We start from the raw sequence: 19,390 nt of genomic DNA on the forward strand, positions 1-19,390 counted from the left end.
TGTATGATCCTAATTTGGGTAGCTTGATTAAAATAAATCAAGAGTAATTGAAGGCACTAAAACTAGACAACAATTTATAACATTTAGACAACATAAGTACCCAAGTGGCCAATTAAATAAGCAAAGTTAAATGAGAAGGGGAAGGATATTATAAAGCCTGTACAGGTCTGAAACCATGTTATGGTTAAATATCTAGTACTATCTAATTGCCTTCGTTTCCAACTTAGTAATAGAGAAAATATAATTTAAGTGTTACAGGAGATCTCAGAGGTCAGTTAATAGAACCTCTTCATTATCCAAATAAAGAAACTGGGCTTGTAACTGAGTTCCGTCTGACCCTCATCATTACTCGAGTGCACAGCGAGTGGTCTCGCCCCTCCCTCTGAGTAGCACAGAGCCTGGCCTCAATCAGCAACTGCTAATGCCGCTGTCCCTTTTCCTTAGACTGGTTCTTCTCCCAGAAAGTCTTACCATGCCCACTTCCTCTACTGTCTCTTTAAGACTTAACTTAGTTAACAGCTCCTCCCAGAAGTTTTCTTAGCCCCTCTCTCATTTTCACCGACCTGGACCCTGAGTGTCAGGGACATCTTCTCTGCTCTCCTATAGCATTTGGTGCATTTTTCCACAATCATTCTTTCAACCATTCACATATTAACTGTTGCTGCCCTCAAGGAGCCACCTTCAGATGCAGCTGAGATTTCCTGTTAATAAGACCATTCATTCTCATCAAAGAACTATTAACCACCTTTGTACCCCAGAAGCTGATACAGTATGTGGCATACAGAGGCTCAATAGAAGTTCCTCCAAGTTCACTTTTATTGTAAGAATGAATTTTAAATTCTTTTTATTTTAATGAATGAATGACCCTTAAGTAAAACTTAATCTTTAACAATGAAGGGTATATTTACCTATTAATTAACCATACTGCTCTCAGTTTTACATGTCAAGACATGCTTGTTTATCATTGTTGCCAGTTTTGATTTTTATTAATTATTCTTTACTTCATAGCATATTACCAAGAGTTTATGTTATCCCATGAATAAAGACTAATTTAGTGGATTCTGGGAAAGCAGGTAGTATGTAAGATTAGAACGGCATATTCTCTAACAGAATACCAATCCAAGATTTCTAATCCTTCTAGGGTCAAAATAACAGCAAATTATGAACATATCATTATATAGATGATAGAATTATTACCTTCGCTACTACTTAATAAATTGTTCATTTACTCAATAAGCCTACATGTGCATGGCATTGAATTAAGCCAGGGATATTGAGATGAATACGACATGTTGCTAGGTAGGCATCAGAAAACTCCTGGTCTTTAGAGAAGTCAGCTATATAAGTATGGAGCCACTAATAAACAGTGAGATAGGTGCAAAGCTAGAAGAACGTCTGAGGTAGAGGAGGCACAAAGATGACGTGAACAACTTAGATTGACACAGGAAGCAGTCAGGGAAGACTCACAAAGGAAGTGAGGCTCAGATTTTGAAGACTTCCCTGATAGCTCCAAAACCCAAGGCAAGGTCACATTTCCACATTTCAACCTCCAGTGTTTATTCAGCAACCATTTGTTAAGACTACTGAGTGCCAGGCCCTTTAATGGGGGAAAAGAAGATAGTTAAGGATACAGCAGTGAAGCAAACAGAAAATGTTTTTGTCCTAACAGTGCTCACATACTATTGCAGGGCTAACGATAAAGTTCATCCTATATGCAGCAATGTTATTAGCAAAGGATTCAAGTAGGAGACTAAATGTGTTAAGTCTTGCAATTTTAAACTGCTAGGTTCCTTTCCTTACTTTACCAGATCTAGAGCTTTTTGGTAAATTTTAAGATCACTCCCTTCAGTCTGCCTTTTCTCTCTCTTCACCCTCCCAAAAGCTAAAATTTTATAATAGGTTCTACCTGCTGCCTCTATTTCCTTACTTCACATTCATTCTTCAACCTGCAGCAAAGTGACTTCCACCTCTACAACTCTATTAAAGACATGCTAGCAAAGATCTTCATTACTACCCACGCTACAAATCCAGTGGACAATTTTGAGTCTCCACATTATTGCTCATTTAGCTTCTCCTGGCACGGTTGTCCGCTCATTCTGAATCTAATGCCTTGGCTTCCAGCCTAAGGCTTCCATCCCTTTGGCCCATCAGAGGTTCTCAGGGTTCTTCCCTAACTGGCCCTGCTCCTGCTCCAGTTCCACGGCTGCCTCTACAGATGCTCTGTGCTCTCCTGCTAGATCTAACCAGATCCCAGTTGTAACTATCTCCCAAATGCTGAAGACTCCTATGAATAAATAGTTTAGAACTTTCAGCCTTGGTCTCCCACCCAAGTTTCTAATTGTATAGCCAACTATCTGCTGAGCATAGACACTTTGCTCAAAATTCCAAAAGTTAAACTCATCTCCCTATCCACAATGTGCTCATCCACCAGAGTTCTCTTTTTTTAAGGCACACAATTTTTATTAATACTTCATGCACAAGAGTTTACAGAAAATAAGTGAAAACTCCAAGAAGCAGTTAAACTTAGGACCTTTTATACCCTTCTTAAATAAGGGAGAGACTTTTGGCTTCAAGGGATGATAAACTGTGGAAAAATGACTAGAAAATATGTGGGAGAAAAGAATGGAAGCTAAGAGGTATTTTAGTAAGGCCTGTTTATGTAAGCTCGTCTTGCCCCCCTTAAATGACAAGAGTCACTCTTCTCTCCCTAATGGGGGCTGGGGGACACCTTCCCCAAAAGGAAGTTTATATCCTGCTTTTAGGTAATGAGGAAAGGGCAGAGAACTCTCCCTCCATCTGTTGACTTCACCTCGAAATCACCTTTATGCCATACTTTGGGCATATTTTGGGGTGGCATATTCTGATCCTCTTCAGGGTTCAGAAAGATTAAATAATTGTCCAGGTTTACTCAGGTAATGAGTGGAGGACTCTGTGATTTAAATCCACCTCTGCTAGGCATTAACACATCTGCTTTTTAAATGTAAACATGCAGAAAAACAGTCTGGTGTCCCTATTTTATGTAAGATTATTGAAATAATACTTTGATCCCAAATAATAACTGTCTTTTTTTTCATATAACACGATGCTTGTTCAAAGTGCATTTATGAATGAGCTCATTTGATCCTCTAGGTAGTAGAATGGCAGGGTTTGCTAAATTGGTTCTACAGATGAAGAAACTAAGTACCAATTTAATGATTTTACCATGGCCAACCAACCACTTAGTAACACTGTTGCAACTTGACTAGGTCTCCTGAATCCCGGAAAGATGCCTTTTTTGGCTGTTTCATTATTGCCTCTTTCCTCACTTCCTACCCAGTGAATTTAAATAGGATCATTTCACTTAACCACAGACTTCTGAGGCACAGCCTCTTAGGGCAGTATGAAAAATCGCTGTTCTGAAATCCCATTACCTGGGTGTGAGCCCAGGTTTAGCTATGTGGGGTAAAGGGACCAGCCTTGTGGAATGACCTGGAAAGGAGATAAGGCAGTAAAGAACATTACAGAGGGGCCTCCATTTCCCTGACCAGAAGCTTCTGTGGTGGAAGGACATCCACCAGAAAAACCTGCTTTATTTACTCGTTCCATTTGGATTGTTTATCCCCAGGGCAGAGGGAGTGAGGTATCTGATTGGAATGTTTGGGAGGAAGAACTGGGCGGCACTCATCAGTCCAGGGCTGAATCTGCCTTCATGTGAGTCCAGAGGGTCCTGTCTGTGGGGAGGCCTGTGTTGTTTGTCAGAGATGAAGTCCACTGCAAACAGCAAGCCATGTTCTCCCGCCTAGCTTATCTGTAAGAACGGTGTTGTTTTGATTTCCGTTTGCCCACCTCTTTTCAATTGATTATAAACTCAGTCAGGGAAAATAGATTCCTTTGCCTTCCTTACTCATAGAAGAAGGTGTCCTAAATTCACTGAAAAATTGTATCTGGGCAAAGTTATAAATAACTTTTCATATGTGAACCAAGTTTAAACTTGTAGGTGTGAAAAATGTCTTTATGTCATTAAAAATCTAAGTGGGTTTCTCACAAAAATCACAGTGTTTGTTATTGGTAGTTCTTGTGAAATTTGATAAGTATTTCAGAAGCTTCAAAATGTCATAAGAGCACACTAAATATATTTTTTTAAAACACCAGAAGTGGAATAATTATTATGCTAATGAGATGTCACTAAAATTGGGAAAAAGGAAAGTTAAATACTTCTTTCTACCCTTTAGAGCCATTAAAGTAATTAGCCATAGGCAAGTGCTAGAATTCTCCTTTAGTACTAATTTTTGATATAGAAAATTAGCCCACTTGGACTTTCAAAAATTGTTTGAACTCTTTATAGCTCTTATTTCTGAGGTCTGGGAACTCTTCCATCAGATGGAAGTAGTACCTCAACTCATAGCAAGAACAGACAGACAAAGCCTTGCCCTCTCGCCTTTCTCCTCTGGCGTCTCAGATGCTTCTCCCCTCTGCCTTCCCTTCCACTCCAGCTCACCCTTACTGACTCTTCTGCCAGCTCTTTAAATGCTGGAGCTCCTAGTCCTCCTGTTTTCTTCTTGCCTTTTCCCCAGGCGTCCTCATCTACACTACTTGTGTTGAGGACTTCTAAATCCATACGCGCCCCCAGATTATTCTCCTAAAACTGCACATTCAAATTCCTAACTACTGGAGATATCACAGCTATCTCAAACACAGCATGCCTAGAATTCAACGCATTTTATACACTTCTCCCAAACTGAAAGATTTCATTAAAAAGTCAACTTCTCTTGAAAAATCGGAAAATCTGATAATACTGAACCCATGTGACATCTGGCTGGGAGGAAGGAGGAGCCACCTCCTTTAAATGAAGCCTGTGGTCTCCCATTGCCCACGATCCCTACCACTCCTGCTGCCCGGTATTTGGCTGTCTTCACACTATGCATTCTTTGCCTGGCAACTGTAGATGCTTGAATTTGTGACCACTGATCTAGGCCATACTAGACTATCTAATTAATGAACCAAGTAGCACCCCTCTTCTCTATCAGGCTGGAATTACCTGACATTATTGAATCCCAGCCCTGCCAGTTACGAAGCTGATTGCAACTTTGCATAAGTTATTTAACCTCTCTATGCTTCAATGACTTCATCTATGAAATAGCCACCCACCAGAATTCTCAATTTCAATTAATAACACTCCAAAACAGACACATAAGTTATATTTTCCAAGCCCCCAGTATGCATTTAATCACCAAATCGAACCAACTTCATTGCATGTTTCTTCCACAGAATCTATTATCCTCTTTCATTCACGCTCCCAGGACCCTAGTCCAGGCCCCTACCACCTTTTGTTGAAGAACAGCATTAGGACTCTAAATCGTTTCTCTACCCCAGTCATGCTCCTCCTTAAAACCATCTTTTATACTCCAGAGAAATAAAGATACTGGGGGATCCTGGAACAGGATGAGCAAACAGTCATAAAATTACATCATTAATTTCTAGATTTTAACTAAATAGTGCTGAAACCAGATTAAAATAGTAATGATCTGAATCCAGTATGAGCAGGGTGGGCGTGGAGAGTAGAAGAAACAGAAGAGAGAATAAACCTGGGCAAAATTTGGTTAATTGGAAAGAGTTCTTTCTTAAGACACATTTAAAAAAAAAAAGTCCTCTGAGTAGCAACTTCATGAACTTCAAGAAGAATTGGTGCTAATTTTTTAACTCCCACAGTAAGGACTTTTTTATAGTCTGGATAAAAGGACTATCATGTTTGTTTAGGATTGGTATAATCAAAAGCAGCCTCACTTGGGCTTCTTCTAAGCAATGACTCATGTTGTTTTAGCTGGTGTTGACTCACTGCCCCACAAAGGATGACACAGCTTTAAACAGACAGTGCATGGCCTGCTTTTCCCAATTACATGCTTTCGGCAACTGGAAGAGGTGGGAGTTCTCTAGAGTGGATCTTTCTGCAACTAAGCACAAGTCAGATTTTACAAACACAGTTGCCAAGTCAACCTTGTAATCACTGAGCTTTATAAATGAGGAGGGAAAGAAGTTAAGTTGTGGTATGTTAAAAATCACAGGGGCCAGGCATCCTCTGTTTTTCAAAACAGAATGTGCGGAAACTTACAGTCAGCTTTTTCCCCATTTAATTGCTTACTCTATTGAGGTCAGCAAATGTTTTTCTTTAAGATGCCAATGAAAAGTTGCAGCAAGTGTGTTTTCGAGACTCTCCAAGTTACACTTAATGAGATAACGTGCATGGGTAGTAGTTGCAAACATGTCTGAAAGGAAACTAAGGAAATGCCATTCTCACAATCACCAACACCTTTTCTCTAGCTCTATGCTCTTCATGTTTCCCCGTTAGAAAGTCAGTTTTCTCCTCATCCATAATTTCCTTGCTGTTGGCCTGGCTGCTGCTGAAACACAATGGACCATGATGTGGGCCACCGTCCCTGATATGGGAGCTGGTGACCAGGGGTCAGCAGAAGGTATTCAGAGCCTGACTCAACAGGCCAGTTGTTCCTTCCCAGGCTCTAAGTGAGACACTTTTCCATACTCTGCTTCCCAGTTGTATCACAGAGATTGTTCCTTGCAGTCCTCACTCCTGACTGGTTTTTCATAATGTTTAGTTCCTATTAGTAACACACTCTGAATGACCTGGCTGGTTAAGAATAGTTAGAGAAGACTTCTGAAAACACAGCAGTTAGAAGAGAAGCCCAGACCACTCTCTTTATATATAAGTAAAATAATTGTCCCATCTCTGTAGTTCTGGGGTCCTAGGAACCAAAGTTTATCAAAATGAATATCTTAAAATAGAAACACAAATGTCCAGAGCCTAGAAGCCATTCTGATTCTGACTTCTCCAGAACACTCAAGTCCAGACTCAGATGGGCCCTGGATTTGTATTCCAAAAAGAAATCCTTGAAGCCAAATCTTGGTTCAGCATTATCCATGGCTCCAAGGTTACTTATGATTAAGGACTATGCTCGAGCTTAAGCGAGACTAGGGATGGTTCATGGGTCTGGATTACCACAGCCTGTTTTATCTTACCCTAAATTTTTGATCAAAATTTGGAACAGAATTCCAAAGGAATTCTGAGCTTCCCAAAGGTATGATCCAGGAACTGGCTTGGTCCCTCAATTGGTTTCAAATCAAAATAAGGTGAAAACTTGACTGAATGCTGGGAGACAAAAGAACAAACCCCCATTGATTCTTATGGAGTGTTTTCTCAACTTACATTAATAATTCTTATGTTATAAATCATATCGCAAGGAATAAAATGAAAAATACATTTTTAACCATAGGAATCTATCTTAGTAGCTTAAAAAAAAAGCAATAAATAAAACTAAAATGAAGAATTCTAAGAGCTAATTACTAAGAACATAAACCTAAGAATTAAAGATTAAAACCTGCCTTCCTCATTTCTTGGGGGCGGGGCAGGGGAAGCTATAGGAAGATTTCCTGCTTAGTTTTTTTGTCAAGTTGAATGATTTCTCCAGCACATTGTTTATTTTAAAATATTATTACCTAAGTAAAAACTATTTTTTATTTTGCATGAAAGGCAAAAATAGTTTTTAAATTAAAAAAATCTTGTTTTTGCACTACTTTCAAGTGATAAAATTTTTCAAGTTATTAATAGTCATATTTAATCTATTTCCTGCTTACTCCATTAAAACAAAGTAAAAATTATTGCAAAAGGAAAGACTAAATCAAAACTAAGAATTTATAGTATCAACAATATGAAAGTTGCTCTTGCTGGTTGCTATGAGGGATACAATAATGCTGTCCCTACTCTCAATAAACCTACAACCAAATTCAGGCAGAAGGAATGTTAAATATACAATATATTAAATAATTTTTCAAGATTTAAGTAACAGGTTTAAAAAGCACCAGTTTTGGAACTTCTGGCCAAGATGGAGGTGTAGGTAGACAAACTTTGCCTCCTTGCACAACCAAAAGAAGGACAACAACAAATTTAAAAACAAAAAACAACCAGAACTGCCAGAAAATTGAACTGTATGGAAGTCCAACAGCTAAGGAGTTAAAGAAGAAATATCCAGACTGTTAGGGCAGAGACAGGCAAGCCAGGGCAGAGAGAATGCACAGCAAGGCAGCAGACTGGGTAGGCGAGGTGTCAGGTGGCAGACCAGAAGGTCCCCACTCAGGACAAGCGAGAAGGGACAACAGGGGAACGAGACTGATCACGCAACACAGGGTTGCAGCATAGGAAAAGAAAGCCTCAAAACCTCTGGCTATAAAAACCTGTGGGGGTTGCAACAGCAGGAGAAACTCCAAGCCTCACAGAAGGGTTTGTTGGAGAGATCCACGGGGTCCTAGAACATACACAAACCCATGCACTCAGGAATCAGGACCTGAAAGGGAATAATCCACTTGTGGGTAGTGGGGGAAGTGACTGAAAGCAGCGCAAAAGTCCAGCAATCAGCATTGTTCCCTCTCTGACCCCTCCCCTATATACAGCACCACCAAGGCAGCAAAGTGAGTTGCCCAGCCCTGGTGAACACCTAAGGCTCTGCTGAGACAAAGAAATATGGCCCAAATGAAAGAAAAGATCAAAATTCCAGAAACAGAACTAAGCGATGAACAGATAGCCAACCTATGAGATACAGAGTTCAAAACACTGGTAATCTGGATGCTCACAGAAATGGTTCAGTATGGACACAAAATAGAGAAAAAGTGAAGGCTATCCAAAGTGAAATAAAGAAAAATATACAGGAAACCAACAGTGAAGGGAAGGAAACTGGGACTCAAATCAACGATTTGGAACAGAAGGAAGAAATAAACATTCAACCAAAACAGAATTAATAAACAAGAATTCAAAAAAAGTGAGGAGAGGATTAGGAACCTCTGGGACAACATTAAATGTTCCAACATCCAAATCATAGGGTGCCAGAAGGAGAAGAAGAAGAGAGAAGAAATTTGTTTCAAGAAATTGAAAACTTCTTTGAAAAAATGATAAAGGAGAACTTCCCCAATCTGGCCAAGGAATCAGACTTCCAGGAGATCCAGGAAGCACAAAGAGTCCCAAAGAAGTTGGATCCAAGGAGGAACCCACCAAGACCCATCATAATTAAATTACCCAACATTAAAGATAAGGAAAGAATCTTAAAAGCAGCAAGAGAATAGGAGTCAGTTACCTACTACAAAGGAGTTCCCATAAGACAATCAGCTGATTTATCAAGAGAAACCTTACAGGCAAGAAGGGGCTGGGAAGAAGTATTCAAGCCAGGAAAGGCAAGGACCCACATCCAAGATTACTCTAACCAGCAAAGTTCTCATTTAGAATGGAAGGGCAGATAAAGGCCTTTCCAGATAAGGTCAAGTTAAAGGAGTTCATCATCACCAAGTCGTTATGTGAAATGTTAAAAGGACTTACCTAAGAAAAAGAAGATCAAAAACTGTGAGGAGTAAAATGACAACAAACACAACTATCAACAACTGAACCTAAAAAACAAAAACAAATGAAGCAAACAACTAGAACAGGAACAGAGTCACAGAAATGGAGATCACATGGAGAGTTATCAGCAGGAAGGGGATGGGGGGAATGGGGGAAAAGGTACAGGGAATAAGAGGCATAATTGGTAGGCACAAAGTAGACAGGGAGAGGTTAAGAATAGTATAGGAAATGGAGAAGCCAAAGAACTTATATGTACGACCCACGGACATGAACTAAGGGTGGGGGGGATGTTGACGGGAGGGGGTCTACAGGGCAGAGGGGGATAAAGGGGAGAGAAAAATGGGACAAGTTTAATAGCATAATCAAAAATTATACTTAAAAATAAAAATAAAAAGCACCAGTTTTGGAAGGATTGGGTGGGAATGCTGGCTCTGTCAGTAGCCCATTCTGTGATCATGGGCTACTTCTTTGTGCCTCAGTTTCTTCCTATCATAGGACTGCTGTAAGGGCTAAATGAAACACTGTATGTCCAGCTCCATAGCTACCAATAAAACTTGGTCTTTTTTTTTTAAAGCATTGACACCACAGTATAGTGCATGATTACCAAATGATTATTATTATGGCAGGTGAAAACTCTTCTGGCAACTATTATTAAGGAAGTCTTCAGTAGTTTAGTCCCTTTTCTTTGACTATGTTTATTCTTTTTTGTTTTAAAGCTTTTCATCTCCTGTCACTTAAATATGGGTTTAGTCCCAACCACTGACATGTTAACTTTGTCTACTGTGTGAATTTTTCAATATGGTAGTGAAGGTAGGGAAAAGAGCAAAGGAAAGAGATCAAATATCATATTATTAGTTAAATGTCATTTTAGTACATTTAAGATTTTTTTAAACACCTGTCAGATTTCTCTACTGATCTGTAAAAATAAAATCCTTTGAAGAATCTTTATAGAAAAGTAAATGCACTGGCCAGTGTTTTCTAAATTGATTTTCATAAATAAATACTGAACAGGAAATTTCAAAGGAATTATCTTCCCTACACCTTACAGATGTACAAATAAAGGTATAAAGACTTATTTCATATACACAAAAGATAATCAGTACCACAACTTAGAATTACTAAAACAGTACAAATAAATCTCAGGTGTTTGCCTATTTAAAAACTACTACATACTCTGCTGCCTTTGGTTTCCAGTTTTTCTTTTCTGTCCTTTGTACTGTGTGTCGGGGTGCAGTCATCATCTATTCAGCTAAGGGATCAGAGGTGTAATGCAAAGCTTTCATTAGTTTTTAAGAGTAACATAAGACACTTCAGCTGGTTCTCTTAAGTGACACAGAATATGTTTTCCCACCTTTGGAATTACTTGGCACTTACCACCTATCAAATGGGTAGTTTTATCATTAATATTCATTTTTTAAGGAGTGGTTAAACACATTTGCTACTCAGAGAATTGGTCATAAACCCCAGATATTTAAGAAGATGAACACATAGTAAAACAATCAATTGCTTTCGTTAGTTCCCAGTTTAGAGAATAAAGCAGCTTTATTATTTTGTTTTGATGCACATCTTCAATTCATCACAAAGAAGTGGACACATGACACTTTATGTGATGAAGATGATACACTGCATAAAATTCACTAACAGAAGTAATCAGAGCACCGCAAGAAACTGAAAGCAAACAAGCAAACCAAAACAACTCTCAAAGACACCAAAATAAATGCTCTCAGAATCTTTTGTTAGATTATACACTTTAGTCCTTTGAACAGCATTTTCTTTACACAGTCCTAACAAGCTTGATTATTTAATCAAAAACGAATTACAAACATGTTAAAAATAACCATATTAGAGCCCTTGCTGGTGTGGCTCAGTGGATTAAGTGCCAGCCTGCAAAATGAAGGTCGCAAGTTTGATTCCCAGTCAGGGCACATGCCTGGGTCGCAGGCCAGGTCCCCAGTTGGGGGCGTGCAAGAGGGAACAGATCAATGTATCTCTCTCACATCGAGGTTTTTCTCCCTCTTTCTCCCTCCCTTCCTGTCTCTCTAAAAATAAATAAATAAAATCTATTTTAAAAAATAACCATATTAGAAAGAACAGAGTACTGCTAAAGGCTTTCAGGGCTGCCTGAAAATTAGGGGGGAAATAACAACAATAAATAGTATTTAAATTACATAAGAAATAAGACAATGCACCAATATAAGCTATTTACTATTAGGGTAAGCAAACTTAACATCTCAATAGGTGCCTTTACTACAGCACTATAAATTATACTGTCTTAACAATAAGAGTCATTGAGAAAACACTTGTTTCTACACTACTAAAGATATGTCTAACTTTTCATCCAAAGAGGCTTAAAAGCAAAACAAGCCAAGTCTATTGCTTAAATGGATAAACTATATTGCCAAAATGTTCTTCCAAGGACATTTTTTCCCTTCTTTTGCTTTGCTAAATGTAAAATGTTAATTTTACATTTATTCTTTGCTGGAACTGATATCTAGAGACCACAGATTGAGGAAACAGAGAACACAAATTACTTTAGAAATGAAATAGCTTGGTTTAAGGATGAAATGAGAAGAAATTTTGAATATATGCAAATTAGAATGTTTGCTCATTATAATACATTTGCAAATGTTCAAGTAACATCTTAGAAACACCGGAAGAGAAAATGTTTTCCATCAGGTAGAAACATAGTTCTACGAAAAGAGGACCCAGCAACAGTCTCCAGCAAAGTGATATTTAACAACTATCTTCTCTTAATGCAGAATTTAACTTAGCAGCTCTCTGATTATTTTTCTTAATCCTATAATAAAATTTTACTTTCAAAAAATCATGAAGCTTTAAAAATCATAGAATTTATTTTTAATAGTATTAATGAACTCTAACCAGAAAAAAATATAAACCATTTTATTGTACTTTGTGGCAAAACTGTGAAAAAAAATAGAAGGTTAAATGACTATTGATGTCTTTTTATATTTGGTTGACTTTTTAAAGGTATACTGTACCACCCCCATGATATATACATATGAAGTCTGTCCAGAAAAAGTCCAACCATTGTTAATATAACAAGAACAATTTGTACAATATCCATGTTACCTGGCAGCCAAGAAAAGTTGACTGGAATGCCCACGCATGAACAATGACGACTTCACTGTACTAGTCAGTGGAGGCAGTAGATGCCGCTGAGTGAGCATGTGTACTGTGTGGCCTTCAAAATGACTGAACAACTAGAGCAACAAATCTGCATTAAATTTTGCATTAAGCTTGAACATTCCTCTGAGGAAACTATTTTGATGATTCAGAAGGCCACACCTACGGGCAAGTGGTGATTGGCAGCTTCATCACGACAAAACACCTGCTCATGCATCATGTCTTGTGCAGTTTTCTTGCAAAACATCAAATCATCCAGGTGACTCAGCCCCCCTACAGCCCAGGTTTAGCACCCTGCATCTTCTGGCTTTTCCCCAAACTAAAAGCACCTTTGCAAGAGAAGAGATTCCAGACCATTGATGAGATTCAGGAAAATATGGCAGGGCAGCTGATGGCAATTGGGAGAACTGTGTGAGGTTCCAAGGTGCCTAATTTGAAGGGCGCTGAGCCATCATTGTCCTGTGTACAATATTTCTTGTATCTTTTATCTTCTTCAATAGATGACTCTATTTTTTCATATTACATGGCTCGATACCTTCTGGACAGAACTCACATAATACACAGGGCAAAACAGTTTTACATCAGGGAAACCTGAGAGACAGCACCTTAACCAGATGTTCAGAGCTAACATCAACATTAATGAGACATAACAATACCATGTAACCCCCATATGTTGTACTGAGAAGGACCTGAAATCATTCTGCAGAATTCTCATCCAAAATTCATAACTTCAGTTTAATCATAAGATATCAGATCAATCCAAATTGAGAAACATCCTTCAAAATAACCAATCGGTACTTCAAAAGTGCCAAGGTCATAAAAGACAAGGTCAGACTGTGAGATTGGAGGAGGTTTGGGAGGCATGAGTGAATCCCATGTGGGATCCCAAATTCAATTCTACAACAGAAAAATTCAAATGTCAGTGGAAAACTGGTGAAACCAGGATAAAGTCTATAGTTTAATTAATAGTATGGCACCAGTGTTAGTTTTTCAGTTTTTTTTTAAGTTTTATGTATTTTTTTAGAGAGAGGGGAAGGGAGGGAGAAAGAGAGGGAGAGAAACATCAATGTGTGAAACATCAATCAGTTGCTTCCCACACATCCCCAACTGGGGACCTGGCCCACAGCCCAGACATATGCCCTGACCAGGAATCGAACCTGCAACCTTAAGGTTCAAAGCCCAACGTTCATCCCATTGAGCCACACCAGCCAGGGCTTATTTTTCAGTTCTGATAATGAAAATATGGTTAGGCAAAATACTAACATTGGGGGAAGCTGAAAGAAACTTATGCAGAACTCACTGTACTACTTTTGCAAGTTTTCTGTTAAGTCCAATATTATATCAAAATGAAAGTGAAGAAAAAGCTGTCATCTTTATCTACATGAAAGTGACTCTATAACACCCTAAGTTCTGTAAGTTTTTGTGGGTACATGAAGGATTAATGATCAGGGAGAACTGAGTAGGTTAAAAATGGACAAAGCAACTGGCCAAATGTTTAGCCAAATGACACGATCAAAGGAAATGTGCCAGATGTTTTCCACTAGCTCTACATATGGAAGCACCTACACTCAGCAGGGACCCACTGTAAAGAGAAACCAGAGACGCAAACTCTGATTTCAACCATAACATAAATAATGACCTATAAATATCTTATTCTCTCTCAGATTTCTCTTTCTCTTATTATTTCTGAATCCTCTAGAAGTATAACTAGTGCACACCAGAATTTGGGGCGCTTGTGTATATATATGCCCATAAACTCACATATATATCTTTTAATTAATTTCAATCCGGGAAATTACCAATGAACATGTCATTAAAATTTGCTAAATTTAGTCTTTTCTACAAAATAGTTATTCTCCACTCATCATTATTTCCATCAATATAATCTTTCTCACTATAGTTACAATACAATTAGGAAACAATATCCCCTTTACAAAAGTTTTAACATTGTTGTAGAATTAGGATTCCTTGGATAACCTTGGTTAGCTTCTACATTTGTTTTTGAGGAAGAGTTGGTTCTTTTCTTCTCCTATTTTTGTCCTCTCTCAGGAAGTTCATGGCATAAAGAGATAAACAGAAGAAATTCTCATGGCCATTTAACACTATACCTTCACTGAAAAATGTCATATGTATTATTTGTATATAACTTAAAAAATCTTTGAAACAAGATATCCCCAGCTTTATCCCAGGTACTTTTCATGTTCTAAGTGAAGTTATTTTGTATGTATGTCAACATTTTCCCTGTGGTTTCTGAATAAGGGTGTAGAAGCTTAACTTCTTTAAAAATCACGTGATTCTAAAGACAGTTCCAACCATTTGTTTTAACAGAACTGAGAATTTATAATCCTTCATTCTCATTTTCCTTTACAGGATAAAATGTAAAGGATAGAATGTTTGTGAAAAAAAGGAATTTCTCCTCTTCCCAACAAATATTTTGTATTCTTGAGCATATTTCCTGCATGAGTAAGTTTTGGGAATTGGTACCAAGGCTGTTTTACTCTTCTCGTTACATCAACAACTGTGGTTAAAGTAACAATAGTAATAATACAGGTAACAACTATCGGATGCTTCCTTGGTTTCAGACACTATTCTAAGCAACTGAAGCAAGTTGCCAATGCCACATGGCAGTAAACGGTGTAGGTGATATGTGGAATCTGGCAATCTAACCTCAAACCTGAGTAACTGGAACGTACATTTTTACACTTGCCACTGGCTACTTTCTTTAATAAAATAAAATGGGCAGGCCCCAAAAGAAATGACAATGGATATCCGGCTTCAGTGTTGAAGATTAACAGGGAGAAGTGTGCAATTGAGCAGCCATTACTCAGCTTCAACCAGAGCTGGCAGGCAGCAGCAGAGGCCCAAGTGGCTGCATCCTTTGAATTTCTTTCCTTTCTTCCTCCCTCCCGCCCTTCCTTTTTTTTCTTGGAAGCCAGCAGTCCAGATTTATATCTGAAGCCTCTTGATTTTGAAATCATGCTGTTTATTTCAATATTTTTATAAAAAACCTCTTGGTCTGAAAGTAAAGAGCCATATTCTTATGGCAGGGACTATGTCTCGTTCATTTTTGTATGCCTAATATGCTGCTGGCACACAGTAGTGCAAAAAAGGTCGTCTTCTGCTGTTAAAAACTCTGTCATTTTATTTGGCCATTTTATCATATTGGTAGAAATTCATTAATGTATTTCACAACTATTTATTGAATGACTACAATGTGCCAGATACTGCTCTAGGCACTTGGAATACAGCAGTGAAGAGAACAGTGAAGAACACAACAGCGAGAGAGAGAGAGAGAGAGAGAGAAGATAGATAATATTTTAGTGCAAGAAATAGGCCAAAAAATATCAAAAGCATATGAATTCAGATGGAGTGGAAGATTGGAAAATAAGGAGATGGCTTGCTTTGAATTGCACCCATGCTACCCAGAGCTAAAGAATAATACTTAGAAAGTTAGATATAATAGTCCATGCTTCCTAATGCCATATTGGTCACTACCCCACAAATATGTCACGCATGTGTAAGCAATTTAAAGGAAAGGGTATTCTTGAAAGAGAGAGTGCTTTCTTCATAAGTAGAACAATATGATCTTGCTCCTTGGCTTGAAAGGAAGTATTGATCAGTAGTTAGCGAGTCAAAGGTTAATAACTTGGGCTTGATTATTTCTGTTATCAGACTCATGATTGATGGTGTCCTCTGGCTCCATGAAACACAGGAACCTCTTTTTGATTGCCTTTACTGGGAACCAAGGAATCAAGCTATTCTCTAGTCATTTAGTTCCAGGGGCAGTGGTTGCCTATGTGTGCCTCAGAGGGTGAATGGTACCAAATTCCCGATAGAGAGGGTACAGGGTAGTCACCAAAAATGCAAACCTGGAGCAACATAAATCTCACTGGCAACTTGTATGGTAAAACACTAGCTAGCTATGACAGACAGTTTTTCTGCCCTCACGTATTATCTATCATTCCACAAGACCACATGCTGAGTTAATGGAACTTCTCCTCCAGTTTGCTTTGGAAACGGATATAGTTTCAGATAGCCCAAATGGCACAATCTGGCTATTGCTCCTAGACAGCTGCTGGGAGTTATAGACAGGATAGCTATAGCAGGATCATCTAAAAATGCATGAACCCGGCCCCTTGCTTCTCATCTAATCGCTTACATCCGTTTAGTTATTCATAATTTGACTCACTATAGTCGATGGTCAAAAATACCTTAAAGTCATGCAAGTTTGTATGTTGAAGCAGCCTTTAAAATAACATGTACAGACCCTAAACCTGGAAGAAAAATATTATTTTTTTCATTGTCTTTATATAAAAGTTAGATTTTACTCAACTTGTTCTTTTTTGGAAGAAACAGTATTTTCTTTGTTAGCCAAGTCCAAAACAGATCCCATGCCAATGTGTTTTGTTCCTCTCATGTATACTAGCCAAAAGAGTATTCCTTGAAGTAAAAGTCATAGTCTATTGAAAGCCTCACAAGTCAATTAAATTAGGAAAGTCATCATCACATAACTAAAAAGTATGAGAAAAAATAAATTACTGAAAATATGCAAAAAAGCACACTACTCAAACTCCCCACTTGTGAAGAAAACCATTCATCCATGGATCCATCGCAGCCAAATAACCACATTTAAACAAATAAAACTTCCCCTAAATATATGTCAGATATCAGACCATTTAAACCATCTCCCTTAGTAGTGTACTATTTTTGTCTACTCACAGAAACTTCTTAAGAGTTTAACATTTTTAATTTAGTGAATGGAAGTCTCATTGGCTTTGATCTTGCATCAGACAGATAGAAAATGATCAAATAATTTAACACAGATTCCTGATTTATTAAACCTAAAATGCACATAATGACCCAAAGGAAATGTTATAATTGCATGTAAAGAATAAACATTAGCAATTATAAAATGATACAATAGTATTTATACAGTTGAAATTTTTTTTAATCAGTAAATAAAGTTGTTCTCAAAAATCTACTGAGATTTACTTTTTTGGAGAATCTAGTACGTTTTAGCTCGGGTGGCATGGAGTTACTAAAGCAGCTCTGGATAGTATTCGAGGATTTAGGATAATATGTTTTTTTTTTCTCTCTCTCTTTCTACTTGTGTTTCATTTTAAATGATTTTTTTAAAAAATTCTCCAATATCTCAAAAGGTGAATCTGGCAGAAATGAGGCATATGCCTTCTATCACCAAGCTGGATTAAGAACACAACTCCGCCGCTAACCTCTGCTAAACACGCACTCGAGCCTCTGCGCGTGAGACTGTGCACTTCCCACTTCCAATCAAAGACAACACAAAGAACAGTAGGCTTACTCATCTGGTCCACCAAAACTTGAAACAACAATCAAGTGATGGTGGTGGTACGCCCTGGCAGAAAACTTAGTGTGAGATGAAACAACCAAGCCCAGGAAACCCCTGCTCCTTTCGGAGCGGCTCTCGGTACCTGCTGCCCGTGTGGCTGGCGGCGGCCCCGGGCGCGCACCGCGGCTCGGAGCTCGGCGGCTGGGAGCGAGCGTACGAGTGGTAGGCGGTCAGCACCACGCCGCCCGAGTCCTCCACTTCCATCGTCAGCCGCGCATGTCTCGGCTCCCGCCCGAGAACAAAGGCGGGGACCAGCATGGACCAGCACCGGGACCCGGTCACCAGCGGGGAGGCTGGGCCCGTCGGGTGCCTAGGGGCTTTCTCCCGGCTGTCAGGGAAAGCCGGCCCCGCCCGCGGGGCAGCCGTATTAACATAGATTGAAAACACGCCCAGGAGCCCCGAAGGGGGGTGAGGGGGACGATGAGGACGGGGCGGCGGGGGGGAATCCCTGTTTCTAGGAAACTAGAAACCGGCCGTGATCCTTCGAGGCTAGAGTTAACTGCTCTAGTAAAGTTTTTCTTGCTTTGTTTCTTTTCCTTTTCCTTTAATCACCCCACCCCCTACACACACACACACACACACACACACACACACACACACACGCACGCACACACACTTTTCCAACAGGAGGCTTATCCGATAGTTAAGAACATTTCCTGCCTGCAGCATGGAGGCATGGAGTGAGAGAAAGAAACCGTGTCTTGGAAGCCTAGGCTTAGAAGGAGAGGAGCCAGGTCTTCACTTGTGGTCTGGGGAAGAAAGGAAGAAAATGTGACGCTCATTTAAAGCATCCACATCAAAAATTGAAGAACCGGATTACGTTGCTGTGGTGGACTTAGTCAAATTACAATAAACTTGATTTCCTTTCAGGCAGGTAATTCCCTCTTACAGCAAGTAGAACATGTTCCACCCGCATCCTCAGTGCCACAACAACCAGACTCTGACCTCACTCCCACATCCCTTTCCTCCTCCCAATCCTAATCAAGTTAACAGACACTGCTTTCAGCTGCTCTGAAAATTAAACTTAATTATTATGGGCTGAATGCATGTTATTTCTAAAGGTCTTCTTGGGGGTGGGAGGGGTGATGGAGAAGGCTAGAAAGAAGCCTGCAGAAACTCTTTCACTCCCTGACAATGTGTGTTGCCTGCTGCCCTTCACACTCCCTGGGAGCTAGATAGAGTGAAAAGGGAAGTTGGTTTACCCTTCACGGGGGGATGACCTAAGTTATACTACCTAACATCTCAGGGTCTGTTTCTGCATCTGTGAAGGGGGAAATAATATTATTTTCATGAGGTTAAAAGCACCAATTACATGCTAAGTTCTCAAGAAATGTGGTTCTCTCTGCTACTTCCTTTACAATCAAGGGAGACATTTGTTTTCAGTGCAATTTCAAGGTTGGGAAGGCAAAACATTTTTTTATCCAAAATGGTTTTCATAAAATGTTTTGTTGATTAAAGAAAGGGCGGGATAATAACTAACATGTACCAACATGTTCATGTGT

The 19,390-nt window shown here is 39.1% G+C and overlaps 1 protein-coding gene across 1 annotated transcript in view; it reads right to left on the reverse strand.

Moving 5' to 3' along the window:
- Window positions 1-18,146, reverse strand: part of ARHGAP28 (Rho GTPase activating protein 28) — a 201,353-nt gene extending 183,207 nt beyond the window's left edge. The window contains exon 1 of the mRNA XM_054587388.1: window positions 17,971-18,146. Coding sequence (XP_054443363.1) covers window positions 17,971-18,146 — 176 coding nt within the window. The remainder of the gene's footprint in view (window positions 1-17,970) is intronic.
- Between the last annotated feature and the right edge of the window lie 1,244 nt (window positions 18,147-19,390).

This window comes from Pteronotus mesoamericanus, unplaced genomic scaffold (assembly GCF_021234165.1).
Source record: "Pteronotus mesoamericanus isolate MK-2021 breed Mesoamerican mustached bat unplaced genomic scaffold, CSHL_Meso_final scaffold_118, whole genome shotgun sequence".
NCBI classification, from domain to species: domain Eukaryota; kingdom Metazoa; phylum Chordata; class Mammalia; order Chiroptera; family Mormoopidae; genus Pteronotus; species Pteronotus mesoamericanus.